At 39.2% G+C, this 19,808-nt stretch overlaps 1 protein-coding gene across 14 annotated transcripts in view; it reads left to right on the forward strand.

Moving 5' to 3' along the window:
- The window catches only part of DAB1 (DAB adaptor protein 1), a 1,250,022-nt gene that overhangs the window by 1,102,137 nt on the left and 128,077 nt on the right, over positions 1-19,808 (forward strand). For all 14 annotated transcript variants that reach the window (XM_063801487.1, XM_054667233.2, XM_063801480.1 and 11 more), the window contains one exon: positions 3,907-4,005. In XM_063801487.1, the coding sequence (XP_063657557.1) occupies positions 3,907-4,005 (99 nt within the window). The remainder of the gene's footprint in view (positions 1-3,906; positions 4,006-19,808) is intronic.

Raw genomic sequence — 19,808 nt, forward strand, 5'->3', positions numbered from 1 at the left:
TTTGGACATATTTGTAGCATGCATCATTGGTCATTTTTTAAAAATCTGTTTCCCAAAAAGGGGCTCTTAAAGAAGAGAGGATTGTAGTAGAAGGATTCCTACCTTGAGAATCAGAAAGATCACTGTTTGACTTTCAGTTCTATGACTTATTAGCCCCTTTAGGTTCTAGGAGGACATTTGATCCCCTGGCCTTATGTTTCCTCATCTGTAGAATGAGGGAGGTAATTCTTACTTCCCAGGATTGTGATATTGACTAAATTATATGATGGGTAAGAGAACCTCTAGCATAGGCACCCAAGGAAATGTTTGACTCTCTGGTTTCCAGTTTCCAGTGGTGACTTACTAGGTCAGGTGGCTAATGTCAGGCACAGAGTCCGTAACAGGACCTATATCCACTTCTTTTGACTCCCTAACCAGAGCTGTCTCCTGGGCCTCTGTTAGTTCTGCACAGTGGCCATGAATAATCTTGTGGGGAGATGAGCCCGTCAGTGTCCTGAAGGCACTGTCTTGTGGCAGGCCCACTCTAGACTGAGTGCAGTTTTTCAGAGCTTGACCCAGAGTCCTGTCTCACAAGAAAAACATGCTTGATAAGATGGGACTTTTCTTTCCCCAAAGATAGCACCTTATGGATTGTCCTTCTCTTTTTCATTTGTCATGTAAAGTCACCATCAGCAGCCCCAAGTGGAAATGCTCCTGGAACATGTATGTTGGCTTTTTCCATCCTTCTTTACCTACAGCCATATTCTACCAGGGAATTCTTTGGTAGCTACTTGACACCAGCAAGCAAAGGGGGCCTTAGTATCTAATCAGCACTACTATGTGCTAGGAATTAATTGCTATTTGATATTCCAGGAAATCTGTTAGCTAGGAGCTGTTAGGACTGTTTTGGAAATGGAGACACTGAAACTTCTCTCCCTGACCAAAGGTGTAGCCCTATCCCCACCCTGTCCTGTGCTCTTCTCACTTAAAGGAAGAAGGAATAAAACCAGAAGGAGAGAGTCTCCTCCGCTTTGACAGTCCTTTCAGTACTTTCCTTTAGGAGGTCACGTCTTAGTCCGTTTGTGCTGCTGTAACAAAATGCCTGAGACTGGGTAATTTATAAAAAACAAATTTGTTTTCTCACAGTTCTGGATCCTGGGAAGTCCAGGATCAAGGGGCCAGCAGGTTGGGTGTCCAGTGAGGGCCCTGATCTCTCTGCTTCCAAGATGGTGCCTGTTACTGCATCCTCCAAAGTGGATACATGCTGTATCCTCAAAACAGAAGGGCAGAAAGGGGAATGAACTCCTTCTCTGAAGCCTTTTTATAAGAACGCTAATCCCCTCTATGAGTGTTCTACCCTTATCACTTAATCACCTCCCGGTACTATCACTCTGGCAATGAAGATTCAACACATGCATTTGAGGGGACACATTCGGCCACCATCAAGGGGCTAATTATTTTTCTGATTTGTATGTATCCTGGATAGCTGAGATTGAAGATTGGGGTGGAAAGGGATAGTAACATGTATTATTTTACTCCAAATCCATCTGAGAACACAGATTTAAAAGTCAAGTGAGGGAAAATCACTTTCCTTCTCTTTGAGTTCCTGCTTTACACTAGGCTCCATTCTCAGCCCTGGGCACAAACCAAATAAAAAAAGTTCCATGCACAACTGAACTTTTGTTCTATTAGGCAAAGGCAGACAATCAACGAATGAATTTGCGAAATGTCAGATGGTGGTAACTTCCAGGAGGAAATTGAAGCAGGGAAAACAAAGGAGATGCAATTTGGCATAAAGGGTGTGCTGTGTTGGCTAAGAGGGTCAGAGAGGGTGGCATTAAACAGAAATTAGGAGTTACCTCTGGGATTCCAAAGACATACTTTGGCCATTTCTGCATGTTCCTTAAAAGCATCCCACAGTGAATTCATGGGAAAACAAGGAGCACATTGAGCAATCTAGAAACCATTGAATGCGGGGAGGGATTGGAGAGACAGAGAACTCTGCTTTGTATGTGAGTTAAGAGTTACTCTAACCTTTTAGAGAGCAGTTGCTGGAGGAGGGGTCTTATATCAATATGGAGCAGCTTTGAAAAGCTGAAAGAGGAAGATTGGAAGGGGTTGTAGGGAGAGAGACTTAGGCTCCCTAGAAGGAAAACACAATATAAAGGATAATCACTGGTCCCGGCACCAAGTGCTAGGAGAGTTGAGTTATAGTCTCAGCTCTTTGACCAATTCCCTGTGCTGTCTCAGGACGGTCTACTACCTTTCAGTTCATCATTTTTCTCATCTGTCAGTTGAGAAAGTTGAATCTATTAGTTTTAAGGTTTTCTGTGGTGCTATACATTCTGCATGTCTGTAAGTCTGCAAGACGTGCTTGAGAATGAATGGGTGATGTGTGAAAGAGGGAATTTCCTCCTAGCAGGTGTCTAAACAGGAACTGAAACACAAACTGTAATGGACATTCATGTATTTTCTAGAAGAAATTAATTTTTATTATATTTCTTCAGTATACAAGGCATTGTGCTAGGTACTTTAAATAAATGTTTATTTAAGTCTCTTAACCATGCAAAAAAATGATGGATTTTACACTGGAGGAAGTGAAACTAAGAGGTTAAGTAATTTGTCCAAGATTATACAGAACCAGGAGTATAACTTAGATATTCTGATTCCACAGAATATTCCCAATACCCAAGGTGAGGATAATCAAACATCCTCAACAGAATGTGCCTTCCTCATACCTCTGGTCATACCTACTGCTCTCTAACACCAACCATTCCCCAAAACTGATGCTGAGAATAGCACATAGTACTTTTTGTCTCCTGGAAATATGAAATCATTATTTTAGACTTTTCTTCTTCTAAAAGCCCAGAACCATAACTGCTGAGAGTTGGGCTTAATCTTGCCATCTTTAGAGGCTGGCAGTAATGAGCCTCTGCCAGGCTGGAAGTCTCAAGGTCCCTAATGCATGGTCAGCAACAGCACCTCAGGGTGTAGATCCCTTGAAAGGTCTTTATCTCCCGAGTTGTACCCTAGTATGGAGCCCATGCTTTCCTGCAACTGGCCAACACAGAATCTAATTTCAAAAGCAAGTGTCTTTACTCTTAACTTGAATCATATCAACTTTGGAGGACTCTGGATAGCACATATTCATCTAGCAATTATTTGCTAAGCAGATCTGCCCTCCACGGACTGTCCTAAGCACTAGAGATAAAGCGGTGGACAAAGTAACACCCCAACCTTTTGTGAAGCTTACCTTCTCACTAACTCGTAGACATATCTTTGGCTTATAAAACATTTGAGACAGTGAGGAAACAGTTTTTTTGATAAATGGAATGTGAGAATGAGAGGAACAAGGGTAGTGGTAAACACAAAATGTCTTTGGATAAAAATTATAATCAATAGGCATTTAATTATATCGATCACATTTTTTTCCAGCAAAATGGACAGTCTAGCATTTGTTTTTATTTTCTATTATCTAAAATTGATTCATATGAAAACTTTTTCCAGAATTATAAAAAATAAAATTATATGTAGGAATATACTTAGCAGCTCACCTTCATTTAAAAGATTGAAACCATATCTAATATAAAACCCAGAAAAGACATTAATATGAAAACCATATTGTGTCTATCTTGGGACCCCCAATTCTGAGCTGAACATCTAGACACCATTCTATAAATTTTGATTAGTTAAGTGAGTGAACATTCAAATATTTCTCTATACAATGTGTTAGAAACACTAGGACAAGCATTACCCTAAAACACCAAGGAGATGTGAGCGCATTGAGTAGAGAAATATGGAAGTGCGAAGGGAAAGCAGTGTGCATGATTGGTGGCATTGGTTGATGGTATCTGACATGCCTTTGGGACCAGAGAGAATTTTCAAATGAAAACACTTAAGTAAAAACCATGTTCTTCCTTTCAACAGGGCGTTGTTGCTGGCGCTCGTTCCAAAGGAGAACACAAACAGAAAATCTTTTTAACCATCTCCTTTGGAGGAATCAAAATCTTTGATGAGAAGACAGGGGTAAGTAAAGCAATCACATGGCATTGTGAAATTTTATCCATTGACAGATGTACCCTTAAAAGCCTCTACTCTCTGGGCAGGAATATACAACAAGCATAAAAACACATAAAGCAACTGACAAACTTGATCAACTCTGATCATCCATCAAAGCGGGTCTCTTTGCTGACTTGGCCACAGTATGGCTGCACTGTGTTTCTTATAGTGTAATGGTGATAAAAGTGTCACACTATCCTGGTAATCTGATGGGAGATTGATGAGCTTTGAAGATCAATGGGTAATGTGACAGTTTAAGTTAAATTTCTTTGTGTGTTGGCAACTTTAATGACATGCATCCTAGAGGGAGATACATGTACATCTTTTGACTCGGTCAAAGCATCCAGACTCTCTTGAGTTTAACCTGGAGCACCTTGCAATTGCTGTAATCAAAAAGAATAAATGGAGTTCTCAGTCTTAAAAAAGAAATCTATCACTGCACGACCAGGAAATTTAAGGGCTGATACGTTTGTTAAACCCACCAAAGAAGTGGTTTGTGTTTTCATCAACCTTACAGCTGCAATTAACTCCCAGATTCATCCCCAGAGCTCTCCTGACACTGTCAGTCCTGTTCATTTGGGGTAAGAGGAAAATAGAAAAACCTTCTATGATCCGTTTTCCAAGAGAACAAGAGTCAAATAGATGTCTTTTTCCTTATATTTATTCAGTGTTTTACAGCTTATAAAACACCTCCACATATATCACCTATCATGTACTTCACAATGGTAATTTATCAAGCACTTTATAAACAATACTTAACCAGCGGAGTTACATTACCTTGGTCATTTTGCATTATTATTTTCTCTTCCTTGTTCTGACTAGTATGAAGATAACATAAGGGTAGTAAGATGGTAGTTTAAATGTAAAAATGGATTTTCTTGAAGAAAAAAAGGTATAGAAAAATTACTCCTAAATAACTAGTAATAGAATGGATATTTGTACACCTCTGATCATAACGGCATTACTTTCAGTAGCCAAAAGGTAGAAGCAACCCATGCCTGTAGATGGATGAATAGATAAACAAAATGTTGTATATACATACAGTGAAATTCTATGGAGCTCTCAAATGGAAGAAAATTCTGACCTGTGCTACAATGTGTATGAGCCTTGAAGACATTATGCTGAGTGAATTAAGCCAGGCACAAAAAGACAAATATTGTATGATACCATTTATATGAATTACTTATCATAGTCACAGTCATAAAGACAGAAAGTAGAATGGTGATTGCCAGAGGCTAGGGAAAAGGAAAAATGAAGTGTTATTATTTAGTAGGCATGAGGTTTCAATTTGGGAAGATGGAATCTTTTAGAGATGAATAGTGGTTTTGGTTGCACAAAAATGTGAATGTATTTAATGCCACTGAGCTGCACACTGAAAAATAGTTAAAATGGTAAATTGTATGTCATATATTTTACCAAAATAAAAAATAGCTAGGTGTAACTCGCATTATTGAGTACCTCCCATGTACTAGCTGCGTGTTAGTCAGTTTACATACATTATTCAGTTTCATTCTTGCAACATTCCTATGAGGTGATACTAACAATAGCTACTTTATCAAGTACATATTATGTGCCAGGCATTGTGGTAAACCCTTTATAAGTACCAGGTCATTTAATCCTCACAACAACCCTAGGATGTAGATGGTACTATTATTCTCATTTTATTGTTGAAGACAGCAAGGACAGAAAAGTTTACATAACTTGCTGGCAGTAAGGGGTGACAGAGGCAGGATTAGAACCTAGGCGGTCTGGCTCCTGAGTCCTTTTGTTTAACAATGATGCCTATTATCTCTCAAGATAAATCTTTTCTAACATCTCCCACGTTTTGTATTCTTTTTCTTTTTAAACTTAGGTTCAGGGGTACATGTGCAGGTTTGTTATATAGGTAAACTTGTGTCACAGGGTTTGTTGTACAAATTATTCTGTCAGCTAGGTACTAAGCCTAGTACCCAATAGTTATTTTTTCTCTTCCTCTCCCTCCTTCAACCCTCCACTCTCAAGTAGACTCCAGTGTCTATTGTTCCCGCCTATGTGTCCATGAGTTCTCATCATTTTGCTCCCATTTATAAGTGAGAACATGTGATAGTTGGCTTTCTGTTCCTATATTAGTTTGCTAGGGATAATGGCCTCCAACTCCATCTACATTCCCACAAAAGATGTGATCTCATTCTTTTTTATGACTGCATAGTATTCTGTGGTGTATATGTACAACATTTTCTTTGGTCAGTCAGGTGCAGCCATAAGAGGTGACGTTGGAGAGCCTCCGGGAAAACAACAACAACAACAACAACAACAACAACAAAAAAACAGTTTGTTTTACTCACGAGTCCTAGAGACTGGAGCACAACACACTACACAGGACCGTATGGGAAAGACACCAGGGTAGTCAGGAGGCAAAAGACAAGAAGCAGAAGACGGAGACCTAAGGCCACTCCTTTACTGGGATTCCCGCTGGAAAGGCAAGGCAGGTCAGAGTGAGTGATTGGCTAGTTTGAATCATTTCTTCTGGCTCTAAGCTGCAGGGGTGATCCCCTTCTGCCCCAAGATAGTGAAGGCAGAGGAATATTGCTTTCTGGGGTGTATGAGCCAGGCAGAGGAGGGATGGCTCAGGATTGGTTAGTTTGCATATCAAAGACATGCTCCAGGCTGGGTCTTTTGCTATGTCTGAGAATTGAGAATCAGTTTCTCCCCAGCCAGAAAGATTGCTGAAGGTGTCAAAACATCATCATATACAGACAATTTAAAAATATTTACAATACAACCCAGCATGTAGGAAGCAGAACTGGGATTTCACCTCAAGTCAGCCTGAATCAAAAATCAATGCAATTTACCTCTATATTATAGAGGAAGGTGGGCCTATCTGGGGATGCCTTGGTAGAAGGGAGTTTAGGATGAAGGCACAAGCATTGGTAGTAAAAGGGCTTGAATTCAACAGGATTACAAGCCTAATGTAAGCTTTATCTGCCTTCATAAAAATATGGCTTCAAAACTCCGAGGAGGTGGGTTCTCTCTCCTGTAAAGACTGTAGTTTGGAGACCTGTGCTCGGTTCTGAAGTCCACATTTTAAATTGGATATAGACAAATGGAAACATATTCTGATGAGGTGGATCCTGGCAACTGGGGACCTGGAAACTACGCTGAACTTCTTGACAGAGATGTGGCTCGTATGATCTTTGGGAACACAAGATGTGGAGAACTCTGGGCTTATGCAAACTTGGAGGAAATTATTATTAGTCTTCTAGCATTCCTTATGGGAGTTTAGTAATGTGGATCAAGCCCAACTGAGAGATACTTTCACAATGATTTGTATGCCCCAATATATGATATCATCTCTAGTCTCTTCCATTACCATGACACCTGGTGTGTGTAATCAAAGGGACAAGGACAGAGGTGAAGGGTATCTGGTGTTTTATCTTGTCTGAGGGTCATGTTTTGGGCTTTGCTATTTTATCATGGACCCCACCATCAAATAGGCTGTGCACAGATCATTAAAGTCCTAATTACCTTGATTTTAACTAATTAGGTAGTTTTTGTTCTTTACTTTTATCTGCATCCTTACTCAAATGTGGCTAAACTGTCCCCAAAGAAAGATACCACCAAACCTTGTAGCACTATTTTTGATTCTTTAGCTGGACACAAAGAGAACAATAGTAAAATCATTTCCACCCAAAGCCATTTAGCTTCGTAGAGGAAATGTTAGATCCCTAGTGGAGAATTAGGAAGGAAGTAGAGTTGAATGTTTTCTGTCTCAGTCTACCCCAGTTTTGTTAGCTTAACATTAGACTTCTGTAGCATCTGGCAATCTTAGCTTGTTAATATACCTCAACAAAGGTGCTAAAAAATGGTTAAAAGGACTGAATATGTTTAAATCTGAAGTAAAGATGATAAGGGTCAGAGTACCCCATATTAATAGTCTTTCTTTGTTTTGTTTTGTTTTGTTTTGTTTTTTTGAGATGGAGTCTCACTCTGTTACCCAGGCTGGAGTGCAGTGGCGCGATCTCGGTTCACTGCAACCTCCGCCTCCCAGGTTCAAGTAATTCTCCTGCCTCAGCCTCCCAAGAAGCTGGGATTACAGGAGTGCACTAGCACGCCCAGCTAAATTTTTTTGTATTTTAATAGAGACAGGGTTTCACCATGTTGGCCAGGTTGGTCTCGAACTCCTGACCTCAGGTGATCCACCCCACCTTGGCCTCCAAAAGTGCTGGGATTACAGGCGTGAGCCACCGCGCCCAGCCTTAACAGTCTTTATATGAGTTGTCAAGTAGGAAGAGGAGCTGACTTGCTCTGTGTGACCTCAAGGAATGGAACCAAGACTAATTGATAGAAGTTTTAGGAGGTGGTTTCTGTTTATCAGTAAGAAGGCTTTTCTATCAGTCAGCAGTTAAACGGACTGCCTTCTGTGTGAGGGAGTTCACCGTCGCTGGGGGTATTCAAGCAACAACCATCTGATGAGATATTGTTGAAGAAAGTCAAGTAGAAGATAAAGTGCTGGACAAAGTCACATCTAAGTTGAGTCCAGAGACTAATTTTAAGATTATGTTTTCTCTTAAAGTCGTATCTATTGATGCTTTTTATTTGAAAAACCTCTATTGGAAATTATGAGCAGGAACAGTTTACTAAACCTTAGTCATTGCCCAGCAGGGGACTGACTCAATGTTCAGCATGGGTTCTAAATGAAGTTTTTTTTTTCCATATCAAAGAAGTGGAAAACTGGGCCTTTATCATTTGGAATGACAGTCTTAGTTGTTTATCTCATCTGTGGTATTTTTGCTCAAGCTTGACTGCACTTTTTTAAAAAACCAAGAAAAGAAACATTTGCAGAACGTGACAATAGCTAAAATCCAAAAGCTGTCAAAAATGTTTTGATCCCAATTAAAGAGACCCTTTGCAGCAATTTACACCCTGTCTTGAATTTCAAAGAACTCCTGATCCCAATCCTTATGTGAGTGAATTTTGTTTTATTATTAGCTTGTTGCAGGGAATAAATCAATAGTGAAAGCTGTTCATACATTTAGATACCTAGATATTGCTAATATATCATGATGTTACTAGGTCTGTAGACCAGACAGATGGATGACGAGGAAGGAGTTATGTCATCTTCATTTTGCAGATAAGGACAGTGAGGTTCTGTGAGTGTCCCTGACCTGACTGTTGACTCAGAATGGACTTTTCAACTCCAAGGCTTTCTAGTGAACCTCACTGACTCTATTCTCTCTCCATTCACCATTTTAATCCATAGAATTATTACAACTTTATATTATAAAAAATGATATATACTGCAGGACCCTAAAGGTAAGTCTGTTTCTTAGGATGAAGGGCAGTGGTCTGCATCAACTTTTCAAGATGTCGCAACATCCTTGTTGCCACAGAAACGTGAATTTTGCTTATTCATTTGAATGAGCCAACACTTACTTAGAGCTATTAGACACACCAATCTAAGTATGCTACGGCAATTCTATGAAGTAAATGCCATTATTATCACCATTTGGCAGATGGGAAAGCCAGGGTCCATATAATTTAAGTCACACAGCTAACAAATGGCAGAGCTTGGTAGCTTGGTCCAGAATCTCTGATACTAGTGAGGTGTTACTAATAATAGCATACCAAATTTTATAAATGATTTTATAAAATCATTTGATGCTTTTATCTATATTAGAGCAGATTCCCTATTATCTCTGTCTTATTGTCACTGTTATTCACTTTCATTCTGATGAGCTTTCCTGAGTGAAGACAAAAGGGGTGGAGTTACAACTGGGGCTGCTTCGTCCGTAGTTTGTCTTGGATAGATAGAATGTTGACAGTATAACCCATATATGATTAGACAATACAGTTTGAGTATTCCTTATCTGAAATGCTTGGGACCAGAAGTGTTTCAAATTTTAGAGTTTTTCAGATGTTGGAATATTCGTATTATATTTACTTACCAGCTGAGCATCCTAAATCCAAAAATCCAAAATGTGAAATGCTCCAATGAGCATTTCCTTTGAGCATCATGTCAGGGCTCAAAAAGTTTTGGACTTGGGAGAATTTTAGGTTTCAGATTTTTTGATTTGGGATACTCAACTTGTAACATATTAGATCCCTACTCTATGCCATGTGCAGCCCTGTGTTTCCTGAGGATTTGAAGATGAATTGGTCACTGTCCTTGCCCCTGAGATGCTCATAGTTCATTAGTGAACCCAGACTAACAAAGTGAATTCACAGCTGCCAAGATACTGGGCTACTCTCACCTCCTACCTGCTATGCCTTAGTTATTTTGTGCACATTTGCCAATTCTTAATCACGAAGTCATTTCATTTTTTATGTAGTAAGTATTACTGGGCACCAGCTATGTGTGAGTCATTGTGTGATACAGATACAAGTGTGAACAGAGTTGTCCATGTTCAGAGACTGGGGTTTAACTTTGCCAAGAATGTTCCTGAAAAATTTCACTGACTTGGCAGTGGAGGAGTGAGTTGCAGAGGACCAGATAATTAAGTAAGGGAAGAGAAAACAGCATTTCTAAAGGCACAGATATATGAAAGAGAAAGACATATATATGCATTCACTCAGGAAATATTGGGTACCTGTATAAAGATAGAGATAAATAAGGCCCCATCTTTTTGTTCATCACTATTGTCTATCTAGCTAGCACAATGACTCACACATAGCTGGTGCCCGCTAATACTTACTACATAAAAACTAAAATGACTTCACGGTTAAGAATCAGCAAATGTACACAAAATGACTAAGGCATAACAGGTAGGAGGTGAGAGTGGCCCAGGATTCAATATTGTCCCTCAAAATAGATAGATAATTGTGTTTTAAATACAATAACTGCACTTAAATTTCAGGGCTGATTTAATAATTTATTCCTCAGTGAAAACCAGATGTCACCTTATTTGTGCCTCATCAAAAACAAGTCTGTTCTCCTTTCAGTTCAAACTGGATGTTTTGAGCAAGGTTTGGAGAGAGCAACTGAGGTTGAGAAAGGGAAATGTCCCAGGGAAGGAGTTAGGAAAAAGCTGAGGAGGCTGCAGAACGTCACACTGGGACCTGGTGGTCTCTGGGACCCAGAAGTATCTGGAATGTTGCTGTCATCCTGGTCAGTGAGACAGTGCACAGGACTCTCAAAAGACTGGGGATAAGGGCTGGCCTGTAAACATGACAGTGTGGTTTAGAGCAGGGTTTCATGGATCTGTCTCATTTACATCCAACAGTTCCTGGAATTTTTTATTATCCCCCTTTTATAGATGGATCAACTAAGGTACAGGTAGGTTAAATGACTTCATGAAGTTCCACCCTGGTCATTTGACCCCCAGGCTGCACTCTGGTCACCCAAAAGAAATTGAATTCAAATTAGAACTCTATAATACCTAAGCTTATTTTCTTTCTCTTGTTTCAGAGATTCTCAACTTGACTGGTTCTGTGTCTCTAAGGAGTGGTTAGGAAATGTGTGTAGGCAGTTTGCTAGTCACAACTTTTTGCAGAGGGGTTGGTAATGCAGAAATTTAATTGTTAAAAGCCAAGGATGCTAAATAATCTGCAATATTCAGGGCAGATGCATATGGCAAAAGATATTTTCCTATGCTATATGACTTTCTAATGTCTTTCTAGAAATTCATGTAGACGAAAAACCTGTTAGTAATTATGTGAATTTAAAAAGCTAACCCTATTTAGCACATAAACAAAGTATTTTACCCATATACATAATATCGAATTTTCCAGAAATGCAACTAGACTAAGAGAAAGATGAAATTATTCTATTTAACCAAAATTTTATACCCATTTACTAACATCTCTCCAATCTCCCCACCCAACCCTCCCTCTGATAACCACCATTCAACTCTCTGCTTTTATGAATTCAGCATATAAGTGAGATCATGTGATATTTGTCTTTCTGTTCCTGGCTTATTTCACTTAACATAATATCCCCCAGGCTCATCCACGTTCTCCAAATGACAGGATTTTCTTTTTTATGGCTTGATAGTATTTCATTGCATATATATACCACATTTTATTTATATATTCATTCGCTGGTACCACACTTAAGTTGATTCCATTTCTTGGCTATCATGAATAACGCTACAGTGAACATGGGAGTGCAGATAGCTCTTCAATACACTGATTTCATTTCTTTGGATATGTACGCAGTAGTGGGATTTCTGGGTCATATGGTAGTTTAAAGTAATTTTTCTTAATGTGTATGTGTCTCTGTTTACTCATCCATAAGATGGAGATAATAAATGTACCTATGTCTTAGGGTTGGTGAAAGATTAATTTAATCCTCTAAGACTTAGAATAGTGCGGAGTAAAATAAAAAGCTCGAGGTGTTAAATAATATTACATTATTGGTTATATTGTCCCATCTCCTGTACAGTCTTTCTATGTCCTCTAAGCAGAATTAAGAAAGCCTTTTATGATGTCCCTACTTCATCTTCTGCTTGCTGTATCCTAGCACACGATCATCTGTGTCATAATGAGTTGACTCACACTCCCATCAGACTACAAGCTCCACACAGGGTACCCTGGATCATTTATTGTTGTATCAGCCAGGCCTGGCATAGGAAACCCTGGCATGTGACAGAGATGCTAATCGGTCATTGAAGGTAAAAGGAAGGCATTCAGGGATGGATAGAATGAAACAGAGAAGGGAGGAACAGGGAAACAATGACTACGTCAGCTTACAATGAAATGCTAATTGTCTGGCCCTGATATTGGAGCCCAAGATGCTATATACCAAAGATGCTAGTTTTGCCATATAGACAGTAAAATATCCACGATTCAGAATTATCTAGTCATAGGATATCAGGGATGGAAGGTCCCTTAGGCATGAACTAACCCACACATTTGCGAATGAGGAGATCTGAAACCCAAAGAGAAGCGAGCCATGAGATCTCCCTATAAAGTATTTGCAAAAGCCTAGACTTGAACATTGATCTGGACAGATTTGAGTCATTTTCTGATGCTCACAAAACAGGAAGCAGGGAGTGTCCTCTTCTTTTTCCTATTTTTTAATTTTGCGTTTCTTTTCTCTACAATCTCTTCTCTCTAGACCACCCCATAGTCTTTGTGTATTATATTCAATGTTCAGGGCTTCCACTGGCCCATGGCTGCCCCAGATCTATTTTAATGTCAAATAGATAGAACATTTAAGGGGAAAAATTGGGTCTCAGTGTGGTTAGTGTCTTGTTGGATGATATTGGATTTTAATTTATCACAATAAAAAAATCAATTCGTAGCCCAAATCAACATATTTTTAGAAATTGGCACTGTCAGGAACCTGCCTCCATGAGATAGTTTACAGGACCAAGTCTATAATTCATGACAGGGGAAAAGGGATGTTACAATGCCCTGGAAAGTGAGACCATGAATGTTTCCAAGCAGATTTGGTCAACTCAGAAATTTTCTTGATGATTCCTCTTATCAGTCTTGGTCTTTAAAAAGGTATGGTGGTAGTATTTTCTAAGCTAGTTGCTTTTACATGCTTGGCCTCGTTTAACTCAATCCTCTAAGCGCTCAACTAAGAAGCCACTCCTCCCGTTAGACAGATGAGAAACTGAGACCCAAGGGGTTAAGCAACTTACACAAGAACAAATATCCAGTACATCATGGAGCTGGAAACTGATCCCCAGATGATATGGTGCTAAGGCCCATGTTCTTTCCAGTTCCAGGCGGTGGCATCTCTCCCCTTCATGGGCATAGTGAGGGCCTCTTGCAAGCAAGTGATCATTTTTCTGCTCACCAGGGGAGAAGTCAGACGGCACTTAGAGTTGTCAGCATGCATACAGGCCCTGTGACTGAAGATTTACAGTGACTATTTGGGCCTCTGAAGGGATGTGGGAGGCACTAGTCTCAAAGATCCAGAGCCTCAAATTGCTGGATGACCTTGGGGATGGCTCATCTGCTTGCTGTACGGGCTGTTTTCCCATCTGAAAACCAAGGGTCATATGGCATACTTTTTCTTAAAGGGCCAGATGGTAAATATTTTAGGCTCCGAGTGTTATACAGAGTTTAAGTAGTGCAACTATTTAATTTTGTCACTGTGGCATCAAAGTCACCGCACATCATATGTAAACAAATGACTGTGGCTACGTTCTAATAAAACTTTATTTGTAAAAATAAAGCCATCTGCTTACTCTGTTCTGCTTGATTATTAAGGATTCTTCCAATTTTCTCATTGTGATCCCATGATGGGTCCATGAGCCCTTTGGCATTGGGAGATGAAGACTAGGTGAAAAGCTATGGTTTTTTATCCTTTGTTCACTGCTCTTTTGTGGCTGATTTTTGGGATGAGTGATGAGTGTAGAGTGTTTTATATGAACTTTCAAGATAAATATTCATCGCTAAAGAATTGTATTATTTATTTATTTATTTATTTTTATTTATTTTTTGAGGCTCTCACTCTCGTCTCCCAGGCTGGAGTGCCATGGCACGATCTCTGTTTGCTGCAACCTCTACCTTCTGGGTTCAAGCGATTCTCATGCCTCAGCCTCCTGTGTAGCTGGGATTACGGGCGCATCCCACCATGCCGGCTAATTTTTGTATTTTCAGTAGAGATGGGATTTCACCATGTTGGCTAGTCTGGTCTCAAACTCCTGACCTCAGGTGATCCAGCCGCCTTGGCCTCCCAAAGTGCTGGGATTACAGGTGTGAACTACCACGCCCGGACAGGAGTTGTATTATTTATTGCTACCATTTGTTGAGTACTGATTGCCAGGCATGGTGCTAAGTACGTCATATAAATTTTTGTCATTGAATTATTACAATACAACTATTAATTACATGTTATTATCCCCATTTTACAGATTAGGTGACTAAGACTCAGGAAGGTTAGGTCACTTGAACACAACTACTCTTAAATTTTTATCTATTTATTCAAAAGCTACTTATTGAGCACCTACTGGGTGCCAGGGAGTGTTCTCAGGGATTTGGATACATTGGTGAACAAAATGAAGGTCCCCACTTTGTGGAGTTTACATTCTAAGGTGGAGAGACAGAAAAGAAAAAATAGACATACATAAATAATATACTCTGTTAGAAAATAATCAGTGTTATAGAAAAGGAAAAAAGCGAGGCAAGGTCAGGGCATTTTCCCACTGTACTTCCTTTGTCCTCATGAAAGGGCCTGTGACATGTGTGCTTTGTAAATCACAAATATTAACGTGCTCTGGGAGCTTCCTGTACCTTTGAGGGTCAACTGAGTAATGGAGAAAGACGCTTCTGAAAATTCTCATCCAAATTCCAGAGGCTGTTACACTTGATAAATCCGAGCTGTCCACTTGGGTGTCTCTGCTTTTATTTAGATGGCTGATTGCTTTATATGGAGTCTACGGCTTATTGTTTTTCTATCTCCCTCATTTATTTTAAATTTTAATTTAAAACTCATTTTCCATGACTGTGCCGTGGTTATTTAATAGGTGCTTCTATTTTTATGAAGACACTCCTTGCAGGAGCTATTTGTATCAAAATGATGATACTGTAATTAGGCACAGCACTGCTATGATGATTCTTTGTGAACCTCTCAAGTGCTTTGCAGTGATGGCCAGAGGTGGAGAAGCAATCATAGTTCTGGTTACAGTAAAGGAACGTGGTGTCATAGAAAGCAAGGGACTGGGTCAAAGTGAGAAGAGATAGTGAAATTCGTCTTTTAGTGGGGAGAGTTGTGCTGAGGAAATGCAGGCTGGAACCTGGGGACAGGGTGATGGAGAGGAGCCCAGGGACTGGGTAACCAGGATTGAGCCTGGGGGCTGGGTGACCAGTGTTGCAGACAAAGGGTTAGATTTGCCATTAGCAGGCCTGAATTTGAAGAGTTTCTTGTTAGAAGTATGCATATTGAACTGCAATGAGGAAAACGCCAATGAAAACAATAGTAATGATAATGATCACGCTTACTATTTTGCCAGATCTTGCTGTAAGAGCTTGACATACGTGTCATTTCATACTTGATGAATCACTGAACCTCTTAGCAGCTCAGTGTTCTCCTTTGGACTATGAGGGCATTAATTAGCTAGCCACAACAATTTTGGGAAATAGAGGTATTATCTCTTTTTTGTGGAATATAACGCCAAGGTTCAGAGAGGTGCAGGGGCTTACCAAGATGTCTCAGCCAGTGAGGGGGTGCCCTGTCCACTACATTGTTTCATACTGCCCCTGTGTGCCTGCCAAAACAAAGAAACGGGTATGGGTGTATCCATTCTGTTCCAGATGTTACCTACAACAGAACGCTTCAATGACTGATTGGTTTCCTTTCTGTACTAAAGTTACTAACTATACATACTTAATTTTTGATTCTAGAATTAACAGTGAGATGAATTTAACACCTTCACATTTTTAGATCCTATAATCAGTCACTACTTTTTTCTTGGAATTTTCACTGTTTTTCTTTAAAATAAGAATAACCATGCCAAGCTGGTAAAGTCTCTGCATGCTCTTCTATTTGCGATATGAAAGATGGGGAGAATTTTAAACAAAGAGAAACAAAAATGCTAGACTATATGTGACTTGAGGGCAGGGTCCATGATTTGGTCATCCTTGTATCTCCTACCTCCTGGCATGTGATCAGCTCCTAGTAGATATTTGTGGAATTGCACTGAATTTTTCATTGTAAGAGTCAAGAAGCCTCTGGTTCACCTCTTTGTCTAGCTATGCCTATAAGCCTTTGATTGCTGTGGGTGGCATCTGAACTCTAAACTACCATCTCCCTGAGACAGAAAATGGCATCTCCACCACCTCTTCTGGTGGGCTTCAGTGATACAACCCACTTTATTCCAGCCACGTCTGTCCTTCTCAGGGTTCTTTCAATTTGTCGATGAGTAGAAGGTTGCATAAAATGTATTAAAGCTTGTGTATAATGTGTTAAATCTCAACCTTTGGTCTTATTGATGATCTTAATGCATAGGTAACCCATTTTCCCCTCATTTTTCTTTCTATTTACCCATCCATCTAACTTGCCTTCTTCCTTTCCCTCATCCTTTTCTGCTACTTTCATGTACATGTAGATATACTCACCTTTTTTATTGCCATATGTATTTTTTTCAGAGAGATTATATGATACCTACTATGTATAAGATATAAAGTATAACCTGCTATAGAAGAAGTATAATATCTTATGCAGATTGACAGGAAAGGAAAGTAGGTACTATGTATGGAGCACTACACTAATATTACAGTGTAAGTTCCTGAAGGACAGAAACTCTGCCTGATTATCTCTGCAGTATATGAGTCTCACCTCTTTCATTTATCCTGTGCCCTGCCAGAGGAGGGAGCCCTCCCCAAGGGCGGGAGTCCCTTCAGGGACCTATGGGGTCTGCGCCTCCAAATTTTGATGCCTGTGTACCCCAGGTCCTGGAGCATGTATACGGAACATGTGTAAGGATGAACTGAGGGATGAGAGGGAAAAAATTAGCCTAACAGAGCTGCTGAGATGGTGAGAGATGAGCTTGGGGTTGTCAAATCTTCTGTGCTATGGTGACTGTGCTGAGTAAATTATGCACACTGACTCATTCTGTCCTCACAATCACACTATGAACTATAGATATTACTAATGCCATTCTTCCACACAAAGCAAAGAACATGAGGCATGAGGCCGGGGTTGGGGGGTGGGAGGGACAGGCATTCTGAGCACTGAGGACAAAAGACAGTGATTTTTTGATGCTGACTCAAGCCTCAAGCCTGACAGTCTGTCTGATGAGCACAAAGTCAGATGCAGTATGCAGCCATTTCAGCCCTAGGCAGCTTCTGTATTATGGCTTCAGCCAAATATTTCTATTGTGATCACCCCAATTCTCAGTCCCATCTCCAGGAGCCTCATTCATATAGTTCAGGGATTTACCTGCCAGACTAGATTTGACTTCTAAAAACTATTTAGAAAATTAGAAGATTGCAAATCTGCAAGAAATTACCAGAGAAGTGTGGCCTCAATATTTAAATTAAAAATGCCAGCAACTCTAAAGCCTGAGATCTGAATCTTTCATGATGTCTAAGAGATGTGCAGACATTTTAAAGTTATATATTTAAAATTTTGAAAATAAAGATTTTACTGGCAATTGTCTGAACTCAAGACAGTTATAACCTCACTTTTGAGGAGAAGATAGTTCATCTTCCATATAAATGGCTCCAACGAGAGTGTCTGAGACTCTGAGATACTGAGATGCATCATCTCATGACTCTGACTGTGCTGTATGATATATTTACCCATGTGAATAGACACACATACTCTTTCATATTAATTTCCATGCTGTCAAAGTCTGTGTCTATATTTTCACTCCTTTATCTGTGTCCTATGGTACAATCACCCTTGCACTTAACAAAAACTTCTTCATCTGATACAATAATAAAAGGAATGTCTTATGTTTGGGAATCTTTTTTTGTTGTTTTCAAAGTACTTTCACTTTTTCCTTACCACTGATCCTCACATTAATCTTACAAGATGCATATGACACATACAGTTTTACTGGTGGTAGACCGGAAGCTCAGAGTGCTTAATTGCTGGCCCAAAGTTACACAGTGGTAGTTGATAGAGCCTGGTCCTTATGCTTTTTTCTGTTTATAAAAGTATTATATATTTATTGTAGAAAATTTATAAAATGTAGAAAAGCCATAAAGAAAAAAACTGCAAATTATGTGAAATCTCACCAGTTAGATATAAACCCAATCAAGATTTTTTTGTGTATATACCACCATTCTTGTTTACATAAAAATAATTTTTTCAAAGTTGAAATTAAACTATACATGCTGCTTTGTAACCTATTTTTTACTTATCCACATTTTTCCACTAATTATTCTTCTACAACAATATTTTCAATCAACATAAAGCATTCTAGCATAGGAGTATACCATAATTTAGTAAAAACCATATTGTTAGCCATGCAGGTTTTATCTGTATCTTTGAGCACAGCTTTGTACACTACTGTCATTATTTCCTTCATTGAAATTCTAGGATTACTAGGTCAACATGTGTGGATATTTTTAAGGCTCTTGGGCTTTTTTTGATCAAATTATATTCTAAAAAGTTGTACTGCCAGATGTATGATGCCGTCTGTTTTACCACATATTTGCCAGCATGGAGTATTGTCATTTAAAAAAAATTAACTTATTGATATTAAACTTTAGTTTTAATGCCTCTGTCCTAATTTCAGAATCTGCTCATAATGGTCACTATAGGGCAGCAATATAATTGTAAAGTAGGGCTTTTATACTGATGAGACTAATGGTCCTTTGGCTTTACCTACAAATCTGAATGACGCCAAAGGATATTAAGAATTGACTGAAGTTGGATTTCTCTTAGGACTTGGCCTATCATTCCCAAGGTGTTAACTGTCTGGACTGCCAATATTCCCATAGTCATACATTTTCACTGGCCTATGTTCAGGGTCATATTGTTGATTCTCCACGCATGCATAAATGTCACCAAGAGGAGAAAACTTGACAATCTTTATTACTATAATTTAAGATTTCTGATCATTGACTTTCAATGAAAATAAAATATATTTATATATTCTTTTCTTTGCATAAAGCTGTAGTATCTTGGGCAAGTAATTTCACCTCTCTGAGCCTAAGTTTTCTCCATTATGGGATGGAGAGGGGCATGACTCAGGCGCTCTTTGGAGATATTTTGCAAAAATTCAGGGAGAGAGAATGCACATTAAAGTTCTTGGCACTTTATAAAATTCTCCTTGATGATGTGCATTTTTTTTTCATAAGAAAAGAATAAAGTTAGCTTTCCACAAATATTTATTAATGAATAAGCTCCCCCTTCCTTGTTCTTCATTCTAGTAATTTTGTATAAT

The sequence above is a fragment of the Pan troglodytes genome, chromosome 1 (genome assembly GCF_028858775.2).
Source record: "Pan troglodytes isolate AG18354 chromosome 1, NHGRI_mPanTro3-v2.0_pri, whole genome shotgun sequence".
Taxonomy (NCBI): Eukaryota; Metazoa; Chordata; class Mammalia; order Primates; family Hominidae; genus Pan; species Pan troglodytes.